The sequence below is a fragment of the Gymnoscopelus braueri genome (assembly GCF_963280865.1).
Source record: "Gymnoscopelus braueri genome assembly, chromosome: 2".
Lineage (NCBI taxonomy): Eukaryota > Metazoa > Chordata > Actinopteri > Myctophiformes > Myctophidae > Gymnoscopelus > Gymnoscopelus braueri.
In genome coordinates this window covers 22,452,215-22,474,644 of record NC_137604.1, presented here as the reverse complement: position 1 = coordinate 22,474,644, position 22,430 = coordinate 22,452,215, and the positions used below count along the sequence as shown (strand labels likewise).

At 38.7% G+C, this 22,430-nt stretch overlaps 1 protein-coding gene across 4 annotated transcripts in view; it reads left to right on the top strand.

The window, feature by feature from the left end:
* The first annotated feature begins 4,759 nt into the window (after positions 1 to 4,759).
* The window catches only part of LOC308078465 (uncharacterized protein), a 47,400-nt gene continuing 29,729 nt past the window's right edge, over positions 4,760 to 22,430 (top strand). For 3 of the 4 annotated variants that reach the window (XM_080419638.1, XM_080419639.1, XM_080419637.1), the window contains exons 1-17: positions 4,760 to 4,901; positions 8,000 to 8,073; positions 10,196 to 10,243; positions 10,854 to 10,982; positions 12,106 to 12,648; positions 13,242 to 13,349; positions 13,757 to 13,810; positions 13,926 to 13,973; positions 14,301 to 14,351; positions 15,485 to 15,616; positions 17,120 to 17,218; positions 18,337 to 18,402; positions 19,332 to 19,412; positions 20,443 to 20,493; positions 21,019 to 21,168; positions 21,744 to 21,833; positions 21,927 to 21,965. In XM_080419638.1, the coding sequence (XP_080275764.1) occupies positions 8,010 to 8,073; positions 10,196 to 10,243; positions 10,854 to 10,982; positions 12,106 to 12,648; positions 13,242 to 13,349; positions 13,757 to 13,810; positions 13,926 to 13,973; positions 14,301 to 14,351; positions 15,485 to 15,616; positions 17,120 to 17,218; positions 18,337 to 18,402; positions 19,332 to 19,412; positions 20,443 to 20,493; positions 21,019 to 21,168; positions 21,744 to 21,833; positions 21,927 to 21,965 (1,753 nt within the window). In that variant the 5' untranslated portion in view covers positions 4,760 to 4,901; positions 8,000 to 8,009. The remainder of the gene's footprint in view (positions 4,902 to 7,999; positions 8,074 to 10,195; positions 10,244 to 10,853; positions 10,983 to 12,105; positions 12,649 to 13,241; positions 13,350 to 13,756; positions 13,811 to 13,925; positions 13,974 to 14,300; positions 14,352 to 15,484; positions 15,617 to 17,119; positions 17,219 to 18,336; positions 18,403 to 19,331; positions 19,413 to 20,442; positions 20,494 to 21,018; positions 21,169 to 21,743; positions 21,834 to 21,926; positions 21,966 to 22,430) is intronic. The other variant, XM_080419640.1, reaches the window with a different exon arrangement.

The following is a 22,430-nucleotide window of genomic DNA, read 5'->3' as shown; positions in this document are numbered from 1 at the left end:
GATGGGCTGTAACTGTCAGTCATATGTGGATGATATGTACAGTTACGGTATGTGCTTTCGTGTTTTTGACGTGGTTGAGGGGAATTACTTTTTATTTTATTTGTATCCTTATCCTTGGGCAACATACAAAACAGAGCATACAGTAGTTAGTACATCATTACTATCAACACCATAAATAATGATCGTATCTGCATCCTACATTGATTTAGATTCATATCGTGCTCTCACCTCAGAGCAATTTGGTTTCTCACTTTTCTTTTTATTTATTGATGTTGACATTACCTCAATCACAAACTTGTTTGTAATTGTGTCTTAAATGTTGTAAACACTGATGTGCGGGTTATCTCAGCCTCATAAATTATGATTTATGCCTTTTTTACTGTCAAGTCAAGTCGAGTCAAGGCAAATGTATTTTTATAGCACATTGCATGCTGTATGACGAGCATAGCCTCAATTTGCTTCAAAATAAAAACAAAATTATAGATGATCAAACATGGCAACACAAACAATAGGAAAATATGAGGTGGTACACAATAAAAACATAAAATAAGATAAAAACAAATAAGATAAGCATGTGTTATAATGCAACCGTACAATATGTAAAGGATAAGATAACACACATGCTAAGCCTTAATAAAAGCTTGTGTAAGTGAGATGTTTTTAGTTTTCTTTTAAAATAAGACACTGTTGTATAGCAGACCTTAATTCATTTTGTAAAGCACTTAAAAAAACAGGTCACCAAAGTGCTCTACAGTCAATAAATAAAATAAAAACACAACAATAAACAGACATAGGTACAACTCTCAAACTGGGTTAAAAGCCAAAGACTAGAAATTAGTTTTAAGGCAACCGGTACTGGTTCCAAAGTTTGGGGGCTGCTCCACTTATCTTAGATAAGAGCTGTAGGCAGCTGGTAGAAGACAGATTTTACAACAGTGCTTATCTGATTGACCAATTTAAAATCCCTGTCCATTATGACGCCACGGTTGGTTACAGTGGGTTTCACGTAGGGATTCAGGGAGCCCAGATCCATTTGAGAGGCATTGCCAGCAGCAGTCCAAAAATCATGATCAGTTGGTAGAGAATTCCAAAGAGTAGGACCATATTACTTGAAAGCCCCATAACCTGATTTATTTTAGTTTTAATGAGGAGACCTTGATTTCTAAGTCAGGGGATCTTTTTGGTTTGTATTCAATGAGCATGTCTATATCATGCACATTCCAACAAGCATGTCAAGATCTACAGAGCATGTCAACGTAGGAAGGAGAATGCAACTCATAGTTTAAAAACAGATGAATTGTTATTTCTTATCTATTTATTCAGTGGGAGCCAGTGAAGAGAAGCTAAAATAGGAGTGGATGTGTTCAACCTTCTTGGTTTTAGTTAAAACTCTGACTGTGGCATTCTGAACAGGCTGGAGTGTAATGTAACCTCTGCTTTGTCAGTTCAGCAAAAAGTGCATTACACTACAGTTATCATGTCTATACCACAAGAAGAACCAGCTTTTCAGTGTGTGACCGTGACAGGACACTTCCGATTTATACTCCTTAGATATGTCAAAGCTCTTTACTCATCTAAGAGACAATCATATACAGCAGGTAGGCTAGTTTAGTTGGAATGATACTGCATCTCAACCAATCCATTTAGCAGTTGCAATAGGGCGCCCTCTACTGGATTCACATAATGATTTGGATAGTGGTTTGAAGTTTTCATTTGATTTGTGAAATGTTTTGTCTGACATTTTTATACGGTACCTTTTTTAATTACCTTTTTAATTTTATGTACGAAGTTGTGGACTATGTTTGTAATGTTAAGAAACAGTGGATTAAAATCATTTTTTTAAACAGGTAGGCCAAGAGTTAAATCCCTAAACAACTTAATTGTCAACCAAGTACCTGAGTGATTGTGTCATTTAACGCATCTTCAAGACCAGTGGTGGAGAAAAGTACTCAAATGTTTTACTTAAGTAAAAGTATCAATACTGCAATGTAGAAGTACTCTGTTACAAGTAAAAGTCTGGTGTTCAACATTTACTTGAGTAAAAGTACAAAAGTATTGGTATCAAAATGTACTTAAAGTACCAAAAGTAAAAGTACTGAAATGTTTGAAAATAGCAGATCTACAAGCTCACAACGCGTCGCGACGCGTTGTGAGCTTGTAGATCGGCTATTTTCAAATAGCCCATGTATAAAATAGGACTAAAGTGGTTGATGTATGTTTTATAATGTAATCATTAATATCTGCAAAGTAACTAGTAACTAAAGTTTTCAAATAATTGTAGTGGAGTAAAAGTACAATATTTGCCTCTGAGATGTAGTGGAGTAGAAGTAAAAGTATTGGAAATACTCAAGTAAAGTACAAATACCTCAAAATTGTACAGTAGTAAAGTACAGTACTTGAGTACATGTACTTAGTTACATGTACTTGGTTACTTTCCACCACTGTTCAAGACCTTTGACTGGGTACAGATTGCCATGGACTGGACATATAGTAGGTGACTGGCTGCTTCTAGTCAATGTGATGAAAGGGTGACATTTGGAACCTCAACTCAAATGGAATGTATTTCTCATCCCCAGTGAGAGTGAATGTCGAGGCCACAAACTGTTGTCCTCATGTGTCAGGAGACAGCGTGATGTTAAGAGGATCAGCCAGCATAAAGGTCAGACCCCACTGCTTCCCCAAGGCTCAGGTATGTAAACAAACTCATCCCTGTCTCAAAACACATACCTGTACACACACACACACGCACGCACGCACGCGCACACGCACGCACGCACGCACGAGCACACGCACGCACGCACGCACGCACGCACGCACGCACGCACGCACGCACAGGTGGAAAAAGGATTCAATTGCTTTACTTAAGTAAAAGTATCAATACTGCAATGTAGAAATATTCTGTTACAAGTAAAAGTCTGGAATTAAAAATGTACTTGTGTGTGTGAAAGTACAAAAGTATTGGCATCAAAATGTGCTTAAAGTACCAAAAGTAAAAGTACTCATTATGTAGAATGTCCCATTTCAAGTTTTTAAATGTAATTTCTTTTTTTTAAATAACAGATCTACAAGCTCACAATGCGTCGCATCGCAACGCATTGTGAGCTTGTAGATCGGCTATTTTCAAATGGCCGAAATGTATACTGAGCTGAAGTGGTTAATGTAAGTTTTGTAATAATAATCAAAATCTACAAAGTAACTAGTTACTAAAGTTTTCAAATAAATGTAGTGTAGTAAAAGTACAATATTTGGATCCGAGATATAGTGGAGTAGAAGTAAAAGTATTGGAAATACTCAAGTAAAGTACAAATACCTCAAAATTGTACTTAAGTGCAGTACTTAATAAATAAAAGTAAATGTACTTACTTACTTTCCACCACTGCATGCACACACACGCACGCACACACACTCACACACACACACACGCACACGCACACGCACACGCACAGGCAGATCTATGTGATGTGTTGTGAGCTTGTAAATCTGCTGTTTCTGAACAAAATCTTGACGATCTTTTGAAAATGTCCTCCTATGACAGCATGTCCAAAACATGGACACCAGGTTGAACGTGGTTTATATGTGTGTGAACTCTACAAGTTGTTGTGACAAATACTCAGGCCTGTGGCCTGACCGCACGCAAACCAAATAGATATTTGGGAACACAGTGTGACATTTGATGCTACTTCCAGATTCTCACAATTGTCAGCATTTGACAAAAAAACTGAGAAGACACTCATTTAAGGCTTGGATGGATCATAACAAATCATTAAAGGACGACTTCACAGATTTTCATCCCATCTTCATATAATTGGTCCTCACTAATACTCATGATAAAATGGTACCATTTTTTTCTACTTGGTCTGTGTCTCATAGGAGGACTGTGGATAGTCCAGAAACCCGTCAACCAGTGACATCATCGTTAGGCATGATTTTTTTTCCCAACAAGATTTCACATTTTTTATTTATATTTTTATTAACACGAGAACAATGGCTTCTTTTATTGTATTGCAACTTTCCAGGAATAGAAAGCCTGCAGTTTCTATTAGCTTGGATTCCCCATTGGTGATGTCACTTGTAGACGGGTTTCTGAACTGTCCACAGCCCTCCTCTGAGACACAGACCAAGTAGATTTTTTGTTTACCATTTTATCATGAGTATTAGTGAGGACCAATTATATGAAGATAGGTTGAAAATCGGTGAAGTCGTCCTTTAAGTTTCTTCAGGCGACCATCATAGCTTCACTCTTCATTCCACACCCTGAATCGTTTGTGTTTTGAAGGCTTTTGGAGTTACATTCAGGCCAGCAAAGGGAATGGGAATAGCTGCATTAGGTGTAGTTTATAATATGCAAAGTATATCTACCAGTACTAGTATCAGTACTCAACTACCCATATTACAAGATTCAGGCCTTTACAAGCCCTATTTTACACTTCATCATGGGATGGTGTTGCGTGGCTATTTTCGAAAAAGCTGTTACGTTTTATGGGACATTTTTGTAACATTTAGCCTATAGTGAAATGCAAATATGGATGCTAGGTTGAATGAGGTTAAACATGTTTTTCTACAAAAAACAACAAAAGAAACTGGCCTAATTGTGTTTTCATAATCTACTGTACAGGTGTACTTTTTCACCTATCGCCTCAGGCTATTTTTCTCCTGCTCTATCACAAATGGCGTGTGTGTCACAGCCCCCCTTTCCACTTTGTTGGAACTTGTCGGCAGAAGAAGCTATGAGTCAGAAAAAGCTACATACATAAACTCTCCAGGCAGCACACGAGTATAGCACTAGTAAATCACATTCAGCAGCACCTGGATAGATAACGCACTGGTGTCCACCAAGACTTATAAGCATTTTTGTGAGGAGGGCATCGGTGGGGATTATTTTCACTTAAATGATCTGAAAGGTAGGTAAAGTTCTTTTATTGAGGGATAGTAACATTTCTGAGGAGCTGGATAAAAATGCAGATGTTACTTGGGGACTAACGCAGTCTTCTCTGTAGTCAAGTAGAAATGCTAATAGAATATTATAATCTGCTTCAAAAATACATTTCCTGAGATTGTAGGTGCATGGCCTCTTGGCCTGTTGTCTGTTAAATCGAACCTCTCGTGCATGAATTTGTTTTATGACCAGCAATTCCTATCCGATTGTTGTATTAATGATGATACAAAAAACCTACTGTACAGTATATATAGGCTGTATTTATTAAGTTGTGAGAGCTGCAACAATTCACTGCACACGGCAGTGCTGTTGTCAACAATAAGGTAGCTTGACAGAGGATAGGTTACAGTAAATGGTACGTAACTGCAGTGAAAGTTAATTGGTGGTCTGTAAACAGTGTAATCATGAAGCTTGAGTCTCCTGCAACACCTCCCATTGCCTTGGGGAGGGAAACAACTACACATAGAAGCAAATGTGACATTTGCGCCCAACTGGGGCTGCCCAAAGTTTGTTTTGCTCTGTATACCCTGTCCTGTTTCTGCTCTCCTAATGTCCCGTTAAGATTGAATTGAACACAAGTTGCCTATAGTGACAGGTGATGAGCAATGTTACAGGGCATTCACTGTACATATTTGTGTAAAATCATACCCGCAACGATCTCAATTGGATTGAGCAAGAGCTGTCAAGTTATGATTGAAGTTTAAATTGTAGAAAAGACAATCTGCGCCCCACCGTAGTGGCCGATCGTGTCCTTGAGCAAGACACAGAACACCTAACTGCTCCCGATTAGCAGCTTGGTTGGTGTCTTGGTTGCCTCTACCGTCTGTGTGTGAACGTATGTAATGTACATTGTAAAGCGCTTTGAAGGTGCTATATAAATGCACCATTTTTAAAGAGCACTGGACCACATCAGGATTTTTTCACACACACCCCCATTGAAGTCATTGTTACAAGACACACTTTGCCAGGATAAAGTTGGCAGTGCAAATGGCTATCTAATTTAGCTTAGTTTAGTTTAGTTTAATTTCATTTATTTGAAAATAACCAACAAATCTCAAGCTGTTAGTTTTCAGAATTCAAATAAAAATTAAAAACAAAATAGTAAATCAACAAGCTCAACGATGTGACACATTTTAAGCTTGTAGATTATCTATTTTTGCTACTTTTGTGTGACACTGTAGTTAGTATGACGAAGTAGGCCATTAATTGACGAAAAAACATGAAAAGTTAAAATATGGAGAGAAGAGATTTCTCCCCGACAGCGACAAAATCATTACATGTTGGTTAAAAAGCATTTGACACAATAACGTGCAAGACACCACTGTGATTATAGCAGTCCGTGGTGGTAAAAGTACTCAAATGTTTTACTTAAGTAAAAGTATCAATACCACAGTGTAGAAATACTAATACTAATAATAAAAGTATTGGCATCAAAATATACTAAAAGTAAAAGTACTCATTATGCACAATGTCCCATTTCACAAGTTTTCCAATTGTATAAAATCTAGCTTGATCGGCTATTTCCAAATAGCACAAAGTATATACAGTACAGTAGGTCTGAAGTAGTTAATTTATGTTTTACAAAGTAACCTGTAACTAAAGTTTTCAAATAATGCAATTATTTGTGGAGTAAAAAGTACAATAATTGCCTCTGAGATGTAATGGAGTAGAGGTAAAAGTATTGAAAACTGGAAATATTCCAGTAAAGTAAAAATCACACCCTGTGTGAAGTGGGCGGTGTCTTGCTAGCTAATCACAATACTGAATGGAGTCAACCAATCATGTACAAAAGATAAATACATTTATTGAAACACTCTTTATGATGGACGAAACCATAACTTTAAAAAAACCAATTTATGGTTTTTTTAAAGTTATGGTTTCTTATATAGGGCTATGCACATGTGTCATGTGACACTGGCCAATCACAGTCCTGAATAGATTGTGATTGGCCAATCACAGCGCAGGATAATTGTACAAATTTCCAAACCTCACTTATAGGGGCGGTTTCACTGCCCAAGATAATTGTACAAATTTCCAAACCTCACTTATAGGGGCGGTTTCACCGCCCAAAAAAAAAACACCTCAGAATTGTACTTAAGTATAGTACTTTCCACCACTGGTGCCTGCCATCACAGTGTGATAGATTATAGCAGCGATGCGGTATAGCAAGAGGTTTGATGTCTACTGTCTCCAGCCATGAACATTGTGGGGAAATCTTTCAAGACCATATCTGATTTCAGCTTCTCTTCAGTGATGGGGCTTCGATGGCTTTGCCGCAAATGACTTTCATTCATCAAGGGAACAAAGCGCTCTGCACTTTGCTGTAAGATTCAAGTGATCCCTCAACGGCAATGAATGAGACAGGGGTGTCTCAATAACCTCTCACAATAGGTTTCACGGTTTCAAAGAGAAGAGGCATCGCCACACAATAGAACAGCATATAGCAAGTTTTTTTTAAAAGAACCGTGTGTGCAAATATGGCCTAAGGGACTGTAAAATAGCGCTTAACCTGTTAAGACCTGAAGCCCATTCTGCAAATGTCTTCTAAATCCCAACAGTTTTCTAAAAAGCGTATGTTTCTATATCAGTGGTTCTCAAACTTTTTCATAAATGTCAAGGACCCCCAAAATGATATGTATTTGGCTGCGGGGCCCACCATCTCAAAATATTTTGTTCCAGGGACCCCCAGAAGGAAAGATTTGAGTTAAAAATGGTCACTTTAAAAGAATATATATATTGAAAGATTTTCTTATTTTTTGATATTTTTGATATTTTTGAATAGCCAAAGTGTAAAAAAAATGCTTTTTTTAGCTCAAATCAAAACATGACACAGATGCGTTCCAGGTCTTAATGGGTTGTTAATTCATTTGGTGTCGTGCGTCGAAAATAGATGATCCTACAATGTCACAACGTATAGTGTCCCGTGTCACGTTGTGGGCTTGTAGATCATCTATTTTCAGTGTGTGACGTCGTCATGCGACAAAGTATAAATCGGGGCTTCATGAGATTCTGATTTATTATGTGGTTTCAAAACACAGTGCATGTTCTGTTTTGTAAACACAGCCAGCATGGGATGGACAATCTAACTACAACCAAGATTGTCAATTCTGGTGGAGGTGCAGGAGGGAATAGTAAAGGTAAGATCAGTGTTGCCATGTCTGGCTTGTCCGCTTATTATAAGCGACTTTGGGCTTCTTTTTCTGTAAAGTTGCTTGTACCAGTGATTCTCAAACATTTTCATGTCATGGACCCCCAAATTAGTGTGTATTTACCCCTAACCTCCATCTGATTTTTTTTTGTGTCAGGGAGCCCCGTAGCAGATTTGTGTTAGAATGTTTCAAACATCTTCCAAATATTAAAAATTGTATTACATGATTTTTTGAAAATAGCAGATCTACGAGCACACAACGCGTTGCATCGTGACACGTTGTGAGCTTGTAGATTGGCTATTTTCAAATAGCTGATGTACAGTATATAGGTTTAAAGTGCTCATGTGGCCTATAGGGCAGGGGTCTTCAACCTTTTCAGGCCAGGGACCCCCAAACTGATGGGGAGATGGAGCAGGGACCCCATACCTCGTAGGGTAGGGGGGGCTACCACATAAATTGTATATTTATGTATACAGTTGTGTTTTATATTGCCTGCTCCTATACGCACCTGCCCCAGTAGGTGTGCAAAATAAAAATTCTCTACAAAATATGTATAAACATACCATGTTATTGTGCATTGTGCCTCCATTTATCTGTTTGCTATGGATTCATGTTATGTTTGAAGACAATTTGACATTTTGGGAGAAAAAAATTGGAAATTTTTATTTTTTTTTAAACAAAAATATTGTTTAATCAAACAACAATTTTGCGGACCCCCTGCAGTATACCTCCGCGGACCCCCTAGGGGTCGCGGACCCCCTGTTGAAGACCTCTGCGTTAACAGAATAGTCGAATATTCGAATATTCGACTATCAAACCGACTATTCGATTATTCTATTAAAAAATAGATTTTTTTTTTGTGTCTTTTCTACAGCAGACACGCAGCTGTGAGCTTTGATGTGACGTCAACTCGCATTCCTTGAGTCGAGTCATCAATGCCATTGAAAAAAAAGAAAAAAAAGAAAAAAAACCTTTTTTAACATTTTTTTATTTTTTTATAATCAAATCGATTAATCGAATATTCGAATACTTATAGGTCGAATAATTCGAATGCTAAAAATCACTATTCGTGAATGCCCTACTGGCCTAATTGCTTCTTTTGGGCTTGTTTTTCTATACCTGGTTTCTTATTTTTCTCGCAGAATCTGTCAACACTGGGCCTCACACAGGGCCTTGTGAGGTTTGTTTGGAGTGATTCCTAAATTGTAAACATTTTGCCTGTTCTCAATGTGATATAAGTCCAAATTATCATACAGAAAACATTTAAAAGAAAGTGGGTAACATGTCTGAGAAACACAAGTGTGTGCATGTACATGTACTGTACAGTACTCACTTGTGGAGGGGTCTGAGGTTTTGTCAGATGTAAGAAGGGGGGGCTCCAAGGAAAGAAAAGGTTGGGAACCACTGTACGAGGCCTACTTTATGTATTAAGCCTACCGCGCATGCCAGCGACCTGTACGTTTTGATGAATGTGTCTGTGCTTTTGGCTGTTCAGGTGTTTAAAGGGACACTTCACCCCAAAAAAAACTTTGTTTCAATGGATTAGTCACCCCATGGAGACTTGAATTCATGGATATTTTTTAGTTTTTGTCTCATTCCTAAGACAATAATTTGACGACCAGCGGACCGGTAGGCAGCGGTTCCGGTAGGAGACACAACGAGTCGTTGTGTCTCCTACCGGAACCGCTGCCGGTCATCAAATTATTGTCTTAGGAATGAGAATTTTGTACTTCCATGTACTGTGATTCTCATGTCTTACTAAATAAAAGTACATCAATCAATCAGACAAAAAACTAAAAAAATATCCATGAATTCAAGGTTTTTTTGGGTGAAGTGTCCCTTTAAGGATAGCTGGTTAAAGGATCCCTAAACTTTGACATTATGGAAACAGAAATCTGGCATAAATTGCATCACTTTAGTGTTCACTGTGCACTTGATATTAACGCCTCAATTGCAAACTTGACCTTAGAGTCAAACAATATTTTTGCACCATTACATTTAGATAAAATTACCCAACTTTATAATTGAAGCTGTATCATTCATCGTTGAATTTATCATGTATTCATTCTTTATGATGTATTTTTTTCCTACTGTTATTTTTTTCCTACAGTAATCTCAGAAACAGTTACAACAACCAGAGTGACATCCCTACCACCAAGTGAGTTGGCGCACCACCTCCGTAGATGCACTGCGGCGCGGCAGCTTTAGCTAACAACACTGTAGAGCTCAAGACCCTGATGTTAGATAGGAGAGTGTGGAGGGCAGCGATCCAGGAGTCCCGAGTTGGTGTTGGCTAGCTAGACCATTGGTTCTCAAAGTGGGGTCCGGGGGAGGGGGCAAATGGACCCTTATAGGTCTGTAACACTGAGAGAGTACAAATGGAACCAAATCGACCCATAAAGGGTTCATTTGGTTCCAATTGTACACTCTCATGGTTATATATGAAATTACAAAGTTTGAGAAGTACTACTGCTGTAGACACAACAGCATTAGTAATTAGTAGTTCACCCAAAAAATGATTTGTTTTGTTTTTGTCCTATTCCTGAGCCAATAATTTGATGACCGCCGGCGGTCTCTCCGGTAGGAGACTCAAAAAGAGACTCCTTTGAGTCTCCTACCGGATACATAAGCATCTTTCCGGCGGTCATCAAATTATTGGCTTAGGAATGCTTCAGGGGGTGTGTATAATTGATAGAAAATAAGTACTTTTTTGGGTGAACTACTCCTTTAAGTTTGTTAGTAGATAAATGACTGACTTTGTCCACCAGAGGGAGCCAGTAGCACGGTGAGCAGCCAAAGAACAGTTTCCTCCAGTGGTTCAGGAGGCGGTGCTGTCCTGGAGACGAAATTCAACAACCAGGGTCCTGTTGGCATCAGTAGCAGCTATAGTATTACATGTGAGTGCTGTAAATCAATCAAAGGGGGTGTGTGTGGGTGTGTGTGTGTGAGGGGGGGGGGGCGTTAATGGTTTATGCATGTCCAGGCACAGTCACAGGCAAGCAGTACATTTGTGGAAGTTATGTGATTCCAAAAAGTTCAACTGATTATATAAATCGTTGCTTTACAAGTCTATAAAGCAAGTCTGTATGTGCAAATGGTAGTAATTTGTATGGTGTCCAGCGACAACTCCAGGGGTGTGCACTTGAGTCACATGGTGGTCACAACATTTTTGTGATGACTTTAAACTTGGATTGATAAAAAAAATGGACTTTGGACTTTTGACTTGATAATACTTGATTTCTTTCTTCCCACAAGCCCCTCATTTAAAAAGGGTGCCACAAATCATTTAATTCAACTCACATCACTACTTTAAAAAAAGAAATCCATTCTGATGTGGTAGCGCTAGTGCCATAGTAGTTCTACCTTTTTTATGATTAAGTTCCAGTGCACTTGCTTTAACTTGGTAACAAATACAAATGTATTAACCCATTGAGACCTGGAACTGTCTCATTTTTAGATTTGAGCTAAAAAGCATTATTTTACACTTTGGGCTATTCAAAAATAGCAGATATACAAGCTCATAGCGCGGCACCGAGTGCCGCGCTACGAGCTTGTAGATCTGCTATTTTTGAAAATTCGTGAAAATTCGTGAAAATCTTTGAAAATATATATTTTTAAAGCGAACATTTTTAACTCAAATCTTTGCTTCTGGGGGTCCCTGGAACAAAATATTTTGATGGGGGTCCGCGGCCAAATACATATCATTTTGGGGGTCCTTGACATGAAAAGGTTTGAGAACCACTGATATAGAAACATACGTTTTTCAGAAAACTGTTGAGATTTAGGAGACATGTAGAATCGGCTTCAGGTCTCAATGGGTTAACTCATTCATGATTTGTTTAAATAGTAGCCTATATATTATTAGTCATTGAAATGGCATTATGACTTGTTTAGGACTCGAAACAAAACAAGTTTAGGACTTGACTTGGGACTGGTAACAATATTCTTGCAACTTATTGAAATGATGGTCATAAAACTGTTCCTTGAATTGAATACATTTAAATCTCCTCTCCCCCTCAGCCTCAGAGAGCCTCTCATCGAGGCGTGGTTACTCTGAGAAGGTGTTCATCGGAGGAGAGTCCGACGGTGGTGGAGAAATCAGCTCCAGCAGCTCCGTTCTGGTCACCTCCTCCAGCGCTGGTGGAGGAGGAGGAGGAGGTGCATCTGGATCCGGCAAAGGCACCGGTGGTGGCAGCTTCACCGTCACCACCCTAGGGGCTTTGTCCTCTTCCTCGGGCGGTGTAGGTGGTGATGGTGATGGTGGTGGTGGTGGTGGTGGGGTGAGTTCCGGGGACTCCGAGGAAGGCTTCGTGACCGGTCTGGAAGGAGCCAGCTCTAGTTACACTTCTCTCACCGGGGGGAGCGTCAGCACCTCCTCCATGTCGGCCAGTGGGGGAGGAGGAGGAGGAGGAGGAGGTGGAGGTGGAGGAGGAGGTGGAGGAAGAGGAGGAGGAGGGGGTGTAGGTGGAGGAGGAGGAGGCGGCGGCTTAGGTGCTGTGAGCATTTCCACCGTGACCCAGTCTTCCACCGTGACCCAGTCCAGCTACAAGTCTGGGGTTTCAGGTCAGTGTTGCCATGTCCGCTTATTCTAAGCGACTCTGGACTTGTTTTTCCCGGTAACGTTGCTTGTAAATATTGGTAGTTGTGGGTTGCGTTTTTCTGTGTTTCTAAAGTACAGTTCCTTATTTGGGCTTGTTCTCTAAATGTTGTCTAAACCAGTGGTTCTTAAACATTTTCATGTCATCGTGGACCCCCAAATTAATATGTATTTGTCCCTCCCTAACTACCCCCCATCTGAAAATGCTTTGTGCCAGGGAGCCCCGCACCAGATTTGTGTTGTTAAAATGTATAAAAAAATCGTCCAAATATTTCACATTTTATTTCAAGATCTTTCTTGAAAATAGCAGATCTACAAGCTTCAGTAGCTGTAGAAAACACACTACAGTAGTGTGGTGGTGTTTACCTGTAGAAACACACTACAGTAGCTTTCTTGAAAATAGCAGATCTACAAGCGATGCGACACGTTGTGAGCTTGTAGATTGGCTATTTTCAAATAGCCGATATAGGTTGAAAGTGCTCGTGTGGCCTGTATCATCGCTTCTTTTGGGCTTGTTTTCATAGACCTGGTCGCTTGCTTCTCTCACAAAATGGTTCAGGTGGAGCGAGGAAGGGGTCGTCGTCCATGGCGTACTCTCCTGTTCCGAAGGAGAGGAAGGCCGCGGCCACTACCTTGACAATGACTCGTCCAGCAGAGCTCTATGACGGTGGGTTACTCAGTGGGTCTCAAACATTTTCATATCAAGGACCCCCCAAAATGTATACTGTATGTATTTGGCCGCAGATCCCCTATTGAAACGATTCTGTGCCAGGGACCCCCCATAATTGATGATTTGTCAACATTAGATGTTGTGAACGTGTATATTGCAGATCTATAAGCTCACAACGCATCGCATTGCAATACTCTGTGAGATTGTAGATTGCCTATTTTCTAATAGACAAAATAATGAAGTAGGACTTGAGTATTAAAAGTGATTTTGCTCTGGACCCCCTCAAGGAACCCCTGGGGATCCGCGGCAGGACCCAACTGAGATCAGTGCTCTGAGGACATTTAGTGTCTTCATGCATTTAGACTGATGACTAATGCAAGGTTTATTTCTCTATCATGTTTCAGAAAGTTCAAGTGGGAACTCGTCTCCAGAATACACTAGGAAGGAGTATGGTAAAGGTAATGTTCCTCTGGAATGTGTATGTATGTTGCATGTACATTATAGATATTACCAGTGGGTTCTTTCTCCAGCTTAGCTGTTTTTTTTTTCTTCTTTTTCTTTTTCTTTTTTCAGGCACTGCAAGTGCAACGACTGCCATCAGAGGACGATCTCACACTAAAGGTACACAAGACTCAAGCCTATTCTCAAGCTTGTCACATTTGTACAAGTCAACCTGATAATAACAGAAGAACCTTTATCCAATGTTCATTTTATGTCATAACCTACTCAAGGTATGCTGTAGGATTAGAGGAATATTTGATAGGCATCATCATTGGTACTCATATTCTTTGAAATGATACATAATAGTGAAAGTATTGTATGCTGGTGGTGGTGACACTTTTACACAAAGCCCTTTGCACTTTAATACCAACTCTATTTTATCCCACAGTTAGTTTTCCTTCTTAAGATATCGGACTCCTAATGAATGAGGTGTTTCCTGTGTTTCAGAGAGTGAGATCAGAGCTAGACTCCAGAGTGCTTCTCCCTCCTCATCAAGATGTGAGTAACAAAAACTAACTTTTCAGTGTGACCCGTATTGCCTCTAAGATTATCGGACTTACCACACCCACACTTTCAGATATGAACATTAAAGCCATCACACGTTTAGTACTCACAATATCAAATGACACTGATCATCCCCTACATCGTCACTTCAGACTCATGCCACCTGGATGAAGATACAGAAATTTGAAATGGCAAAAAGTTTGTTTTAGTAGGAGTTTTGTCCCTTCAGCCATTGCTGCACTAAACAAACTGCCTCGCTGATGTGATGGTTCTGTCTGTTTATACTGGGGACTTCATGTATTGTCTTGGTGTTATGTTTTTGTTTGTGTGCTATGTTGTTTTGTGCTACTGTATATGGTGTATGTGTTTTTCTGTTGGCACAAACTGTGAATATGAATATCCCTGAGGGGACAATAAATACTATTGTTGTTATACTGTAACTCTACCACACAATATGAACCCAGGACAATAATTAAACAGTTATTAATTTTGGAAACCTATTACACTGGAGAGAAACACACTTCTAACACTTATATGGTGAACAGGCTATACATTATACACACATGCACAAGACGACATGTGGGCCTGTAAAGAAATTGTAACAATCATTAAGGACTATGCAAATGAATTTGACTCGTTTTAATTACATTTTCATCTTATTTCTTTTCTCTATAAAATTGTCGTGGATTTTATCCGCAGATTTTCTGTTGTAAATTGCATTACATCAAACCATTTCTGAAATACTCTATATCGTCTCTGTCGGGTGGAAACCTCTTATGTCCAAAACAGTTTTCAGGATTCAAATTCAAAATTTGCAAAAGTAGCAGATCTACAAGCTCGAAACGCGGCGCGAAGCGACGCGTTTTGAGCTTGTAGATCTGCTACTTTTGAGTGTGTGACGCTGTAGTATGATCAAGTAGGGCGTTAATTTACGAAAAAACACAAAAAGTTAGAATATGGAGATAAGAGGTTTCTGCCCGACAGCAACGATATGTCATAAAATCCATCTTGACTAAAGCTGAAGTTTAGAATGAATACAAATGAGTTCTAGAGACAATTAGAGTTGCAGTATAAAGATCCTGACAGTTAACATTAATGAGCGTATTGTATGTGTTTTTGACGTGCAGGGACGGAGCTGGACGACGTGAAGCGTCTGTTGAAGAGCGGCGGCAGCCCCCCTCATTCTCCCACCTGCACACTGCCTGTCCCTAAGAAGGCCAGTGTGGACGCCAGGACCATGTCTGAGGGCTCCAACACAGGTAGCAGCAACAGCCATAATTCAATTACAATTTACAACTTAGGCATTTAGGAAGCAGGCGCTCTTATCCAGAGCGACTCGCAAAATCTAAACAAATGGCATGAAATATAGCCAACAAATGACAGGCTTAAATAGTCACAAAAGTAGAGTGCAAAGAGTACGAGGTGGTGCTTCAAAGAAACTAGGACACCAACAGTGGTGTAAAGTAACTAAGTACATTTACTCAAGTACTGTACTTAAGTACGCTTTTGAGGATTTTTTTTACTTTTACTCCACTACAATTAATTAAAAACTTTAGTTACTAGTTAATTTGCAGATATAAATTATAAATTATATTATAAAACATACATTAACCACTTTAGCCCTATTTTATACCTAGGCTATTTGAAAATAGCTGATCTACAAGCAATGAGCTTGTAGATCTGCTATTTTCAAAATGTGCGTACTTTTACTTTTGGTACTTTAAGTATATTTTGATGCCAATACTTTTGTACTTTTACTCAAGTAGTGTTTTGAACACAAGCCTTTTACATGTAACAGAGTGTTTTTATATTGTGGTATTGGTACTTTTACTTGGGTAAAATATCTGAGTACTTCTTCCACCACTGGACACCAAGATCAAACCTAGCTTCTGTCCAAACAACATGCTCTCTATGTTGTATATCAGCATCTATCAGAACAGGGTCAAGAGGGGATAGAAGGAGAGAGGAGAGGAGTGGTTGAGGTTGAGTTTTCAGTTTTTCTGAAGGAGCCAGGTAGGGTAGTCTAAGATGTGTGGAGCATTGGCCAGGGTTTTTTACGGAAGGCTTGAACAGCTTTCCCCCTTTTGAACTTGAATAGTAATTGTAATAGTAATAGTAATTGCATAGTGATGACAGTGGCTGCACTAAAACACCAGAAATGTCAGTATTTTATGTAACGGATTTAGCTTCATTCTAAAGCAGCACTGATGATGAATGAATGAGCTTATTTGCCATCTTGAAAATGACATAAGGCCAGTGGTGTAAAGTAACTAAGTACATTTACATTTAAGTACTGTACTTAAGTACGGTTTTGAGATTGTTTTACTTTACTGGAGTATTTTCAATTTTCTGTCATTTTACATCTCGGAGGCAATTTTTTTTTTACTCCACTACAATTATTTGAAAACTTTAGTTACTTTGTAGATTCTGATTATTATTACAAAACATACACTAACCACTTCAACCCTATATATATCTGGCCATTTTCAAATGGCCAAATATATATAGGGTTGAACACGACATATTGTGAGCTTGTAGATCGGCTATTTTTTTTTTTTTTTTGAAAACTTGTGAAATGGGACATTCTGCATGATGAGTACTTTTACTTTTGGTACTTTAAGTACATTTTTATGCCAATACTTTTGTACATCTACTCAATTAAATGTTTAATTCAGGACTTGTAATGGAGTATTTCTACATTGCAGTATTGATACTTTTATTTAAGCACACAATGTGAGTACTTTTTCCTCCACCTTCCTCAGGCCAGTATGACAGCGTTTGGACTGGGACTATGGAAAGCAGCTATGGTTACAGCACCAACCCCAATAACCTGTCCCCGACCTCCACCCTTCAGCATTCAGGTGAGTCATGTGGCTCTTCAGCTTTCTAACTGCCTCCTACTGTGCTGCCACTGAGCATTGTGCTTTTACCCATTAACACCGGGAGAAGCATCTGTGTCATTTTTAGATTTGAGCTAAAAAGCATTATTTTACACTTTGGCTATTCAAAAATAGCAGATCTACAAGCTCATAGCGCGGCACCGAGTGCCGCGCTATGAGCTTGTAGATCTGCTATTTTTTCGAGAAATCTTGAAAATGTGTTCAAATCTTTGAATATATTTTTTATTTCAAGCGAACATCAAATCTTTGCTTCTGGGGGGTCCCTGGAACTAAATATTTTGAGATGGGGGTCCACGGCCATATACATTTACATTTTGGGGGTCCTTGACATGAAAAAGTTTGAGAACCACTGACATAGTAACATACGTTTTTTTCAAAAAACAGCTAAGATTTAGAAGACATTTTGTAGAATCGGCCTCAGGTCTTAATGGTTTAATCACTTCAACCCTGGGGCCCTGCAGGGGTCTATACTAGAGGTCCTGTCCTGTCCTCTATTCTATTGTATTCTATTGTATTCTATTGTATTCTATTCTACTGCCAAATCACAACAAGTTTTCTCAAGACACTTGATAGCAGTCGTTCTCAAACTTTTTCATGTGAAGGACCCCCAAATGAATAAGTATTTGGCCGCACTATTTTTGAATGGCCAACATATAAATGAATAAAGTGGTTACAATGTTTGTGATGCTGTATTAACAAATTTAGCAGGGGGACCCCACTTTGAGAACCACTGCTTTATAGTACATATATATGATACTGCATACACAGTATTATAGAGAGAGAGGAGAGACCCAAAGCTGCACGTGATGAATGTCCCCATGGGGATCATAGAGTATACCACACCTTACCTTTCTCCCTGAGTTATAGTAGTGCTATGGTTTAACTCCAGTCCGGTGTATTGACTTGAATGTGTATTGTATATTGGGTTGTTGTTAAGAAGAGAGTTTGTCTTTGTGAAGCAATTCAGCTGAGCTGCTGTACCCTTTTATACCTTATTTACCTTATTTTCTGGGAAATCTGTGAACAACCGAACCAAAGCACATGTTCTACTATATTGTTCCACTGTACTCTATATGCAGGACTTCAGAACAACCTGACGCTTAGCTCCCCCTCCATGTCCAGTGGATTCTCTGTCAACAGCTCTGGTGAGCCTCCATCTGCAGTCATTTATAATCAAGTACATTGATTTTAATGTAGCATTTTTTTCTGACTTACAGTTTGTTTTGAATGGTTTTCAGTGGGAGCGCTGCTTATTTACACTATGCTAGAAATGCCAGCGGCATGACAAGCAGGGTTATTATTAACTGTAATTGTATTCTTGCTCTGTAAAGCACTTTGAGCTGCATTTCATGTCATGAAAGGTGCTATACAAATAAAGTTTATTATTATTATTATTATTATTATTATTATTATTATTATTATTATTATTATTATAGTTAACTAAAACTAACAAAATATAACTACAACTTAATTGACAAAAACATTTAGTTTACATTTTTTTTAAAAAGTACAATAAAACGATAACTAACTGAAACTATACTGTGTGTTTACAAAACTAACTAAAATCATAGAGAAAATGTCCTTATTTTTAGTCTTGGACAAAGTGTCATACATGATGAATGATTTTGGTGTGCCAGATTTTAGCCCTGTTGTCAAGACTTGTCAAAAAGCTTAAATAATTGTGAAAATAGCCACGTTGTGAGCTTGTAGATCTGTTAATTTCACTTTTACAACTAAACTAAAACGAATAAAAACTAAAACGAAGCCTTTTCAAAAGCTAAAAACTAAACTAACTATCAAAAAGTTTGTTTAAAAACTAAGTAAAACTAAACTGAAATTGAAAATAAAAAGGTAAAACAAAATAAAAATACAAAATAATGATAAATGAAAAAAACTATGATTACCGTGGTTACGCATTACGCACGTCTGCTGTTTTTATCTGGAAGCTGAGAGTTGAAAAATGTTCAGCTTTGGACACATGGATGAGCTCGGACAAATTGCTTTGGTGGACACATGGCATATAGGGAATCAAACAATTACATTTAAACATGTTAATTGTGTTTCTTTATCCCAGTTCCCGTATACGGGGTTCAGAACAACCTGGCCAGCACCACTAACACCCTCCTCTCCACCAGTGGCATCAATGCACAACCAGGTATGTACGAACCACTTAAGCCCGATTTTATATTTTCAAAATAGTAAAAAAAAAAAGCCAAAATAGCAGATCTACAAGTTAATCACACATTGCGTTGTGAGCTTGTAGATCTGATCCCGCACGAACATCCAAAATGTTATGCTGTTGTTGAGCTATTTGGGAACACACCAGGGAAGCTTACTGTATACTTCCAATTGAGTTTTGTGCAATACCTCTTGTCAACCAGTAGGTTTCCTACCCGACCACAGGGTCTAAATGTCTCAATAGACCCCTTAACAGACGACGTCACACTGGCTGCAAACGTCACTCTGGCTCCAAATGAAACCCATTCTGTCAGGTCTCGCTATAGGACGCGCCTCACTAGCCAACACACAAGAGAGGGGGTCCGAATTTGAGAATTGAATGCATGAAACAATCACCTGTGCATCCAGTCTCAATGTTGGTGAACAAATAATTGGTCTATAGAGCAGGTAGACCAACTACAACCACTGCAGATGTACTAGTTATAACTATACTACACAGATTGGTTAAGACAGGGGCGTAGCCACGGGTGGGCATAGGTAGGCCTGGGCCCACCCATTTGGTTTTTCTGCCCACCCAAAAAAAAAAAAAAAATTATTTTATTTTATTATTATATATTTTTTTATATCATATTCAGCCATTTTGATAACAGTGTATATATAGGTATCCGAAATCCGTCACAAACCCGTGGAAAAAGTGTCTAAAACCGCTAATAACCGCAAATTTTCTCGCGAGTGCGAAGCGCGCACAGTCCGGCCGCGCGTGCACGTGTGCCCGAGGCCCAGCCTCAGCTAGCGTTCTGGCTACGCCATTGGGTTAAGATAATGTTTTACTCATTAAAAAAAAGATGACTACAGACAAATAGTGATACTGTACTACTACTACTACTACCACTACTGCACTTCATGAGCATGGAGAAAAAAACTAAGTCATGGTGTTATAACATGTTCAGGGCTACTATATTTGTTATAGTTCACTAAATGCCAAGTTCTTTTGTCTCTTTTTGCAGTGTACGGCGTACAGAAAAATGTCATCAGCACTGGAGTAATTGCAACTACAGGTGAAGCATGTAGACAGTAATTTAGTTTGGACAGTATTATAACTGAGAGAGAGAGGTCATACTGTAGGTCTCGAGACCTTTTCAGGAATGGCATCAAAGTTCAATTACTTCATAATTTAATTTGTGGTAACAGTGGTAATCCACCATTCAAATAAACCTTCATTGACTGTAAATTCATTCTATACAGTTATAGGTAATAACAGTGATATTGTTTACAGTAATATAATGCATATTGTTTCTATAGAGTAAGGTAAATAGAATGAGCAAGTGTCACATTATAATAAATTGAGCATATTTAAAGTCATAAGGTGTAATTCCCAGTGTAGATAGTATTTAGAGAAGTGATCACTCACAACACATTTATGTGGAATGTTATTGTGAGAAATATGCCATTGAAACATTATATGAAAATAACTTTTTTTCTAATTGAAAATGTACACGGTATGACTTAAAGGAAATAAAAGGAAATAAACCTATCACTGTTGTTCAGATGACGGAGGCTGAATGTTGTGTGTTTACTGACAGCGGCACCAAGCAGTCCCACTAGTGATGACGTGTTCTCCAAGGACTTCAAGTTCATGCTGCTAGAGAAGGACAGGGCTCCTGCCAAGGAGACTGAACGACTGGTCATGACCAAAGACACTGGCAAGCAGTTTGCCTCCGCTGCACCTGCTGGTACATTACAACAATCATTACACTTTATCCACCATCATTAACCACTCCAACCGCAGCATCCATATTCTGGGGGGAAACATTAGCCTGAAGATAGCAGATCTACGACGCGCTTGTAAGCTTGTAGATCGGCTCTTTTTGGTCGAAGAGATTTGGTGTTGACCAAGTCAAAGTAGAGAGCTAAATCAGGCTCAATTTAGAGGGTTTAAGTGGTTAAAAATATGATAAAATAACTAAATAAGAAATGACATGAAATATAATGAGAAAACGTAGGAAACAAAAAAAAACATTTAATCAAGCTATCAAGTAGTGCACAGTTCCAAAAGCACCTTGAAAGCTGTCTGTCTGTCTGTCTGTCTGTCTGTCTGTCTGTCTGTCTGTCTGTCTGTCTGTCTGTCTGGAGCTAATCGTACACCCACTGGACCAATCAACAAGTCTTTCACGTACTCTTATGTTTTATATATTTTTTCAAATATTTAACTTAAATTTTCCAATGGAAGTCAAGCTTGTGGTTCAAGTAGGCTAAACAAAATACTATTTATCCAGGTCTGATAAATATGATTGTGTCTATTCTCTAGCTAAGTTCTCTGAGGACTCTCTGAAGATGGAGAAGAAGAAAGTAGCGGATGCCTTTGTGGGAGCTGATTATGAATCAGATTATGTATCCGGTAGGTAGAGGTAACAAAAACACTGCTGGAATTTGAATTTGAATTTTGTTTAGAGTTTATTATAATACTAAACTCTTGTCTCCTTTCCCAAAGATGTGAAAGTTGCCACAAAAGACAAAGCTACTTATGCAGGTATTTTGTCCCAACTATGTATATTTGATCTTGATCCAATGGAAACCACGTTTATATGTACACAAAAGATGATAGCTATGCAGAAAGTAATTGTCCACGACACGTGTCCATTTTATACCAAGCACTTAACATTTCGTTGCTGTCGGGAGAAACCTTGCATATTTTGTAAATTAATACCCTACTTTGTGCAGTGTCACACAAAAGTAGCAAAAATAGCCAATGTACAAGCTCACAATGCTTTGTGGTACGACGCATTGTGAGCTTGTAGATCTGCTACTTTTGCTATGACATTTTTTGTGTGAAATTGGTTAAGTGTGTCTGTGGGTTTTATAAATATTGAGCCGATGAAAAGTATTAACAGTAGCCTGGTACTCTGGCAGATTCGCTTGTAAACGGCTATATTAAAAAGCGCTTCTGACCAAATAGTAACTAAATTGGGTCCATTATTTTCATTTCCTGAAAAGT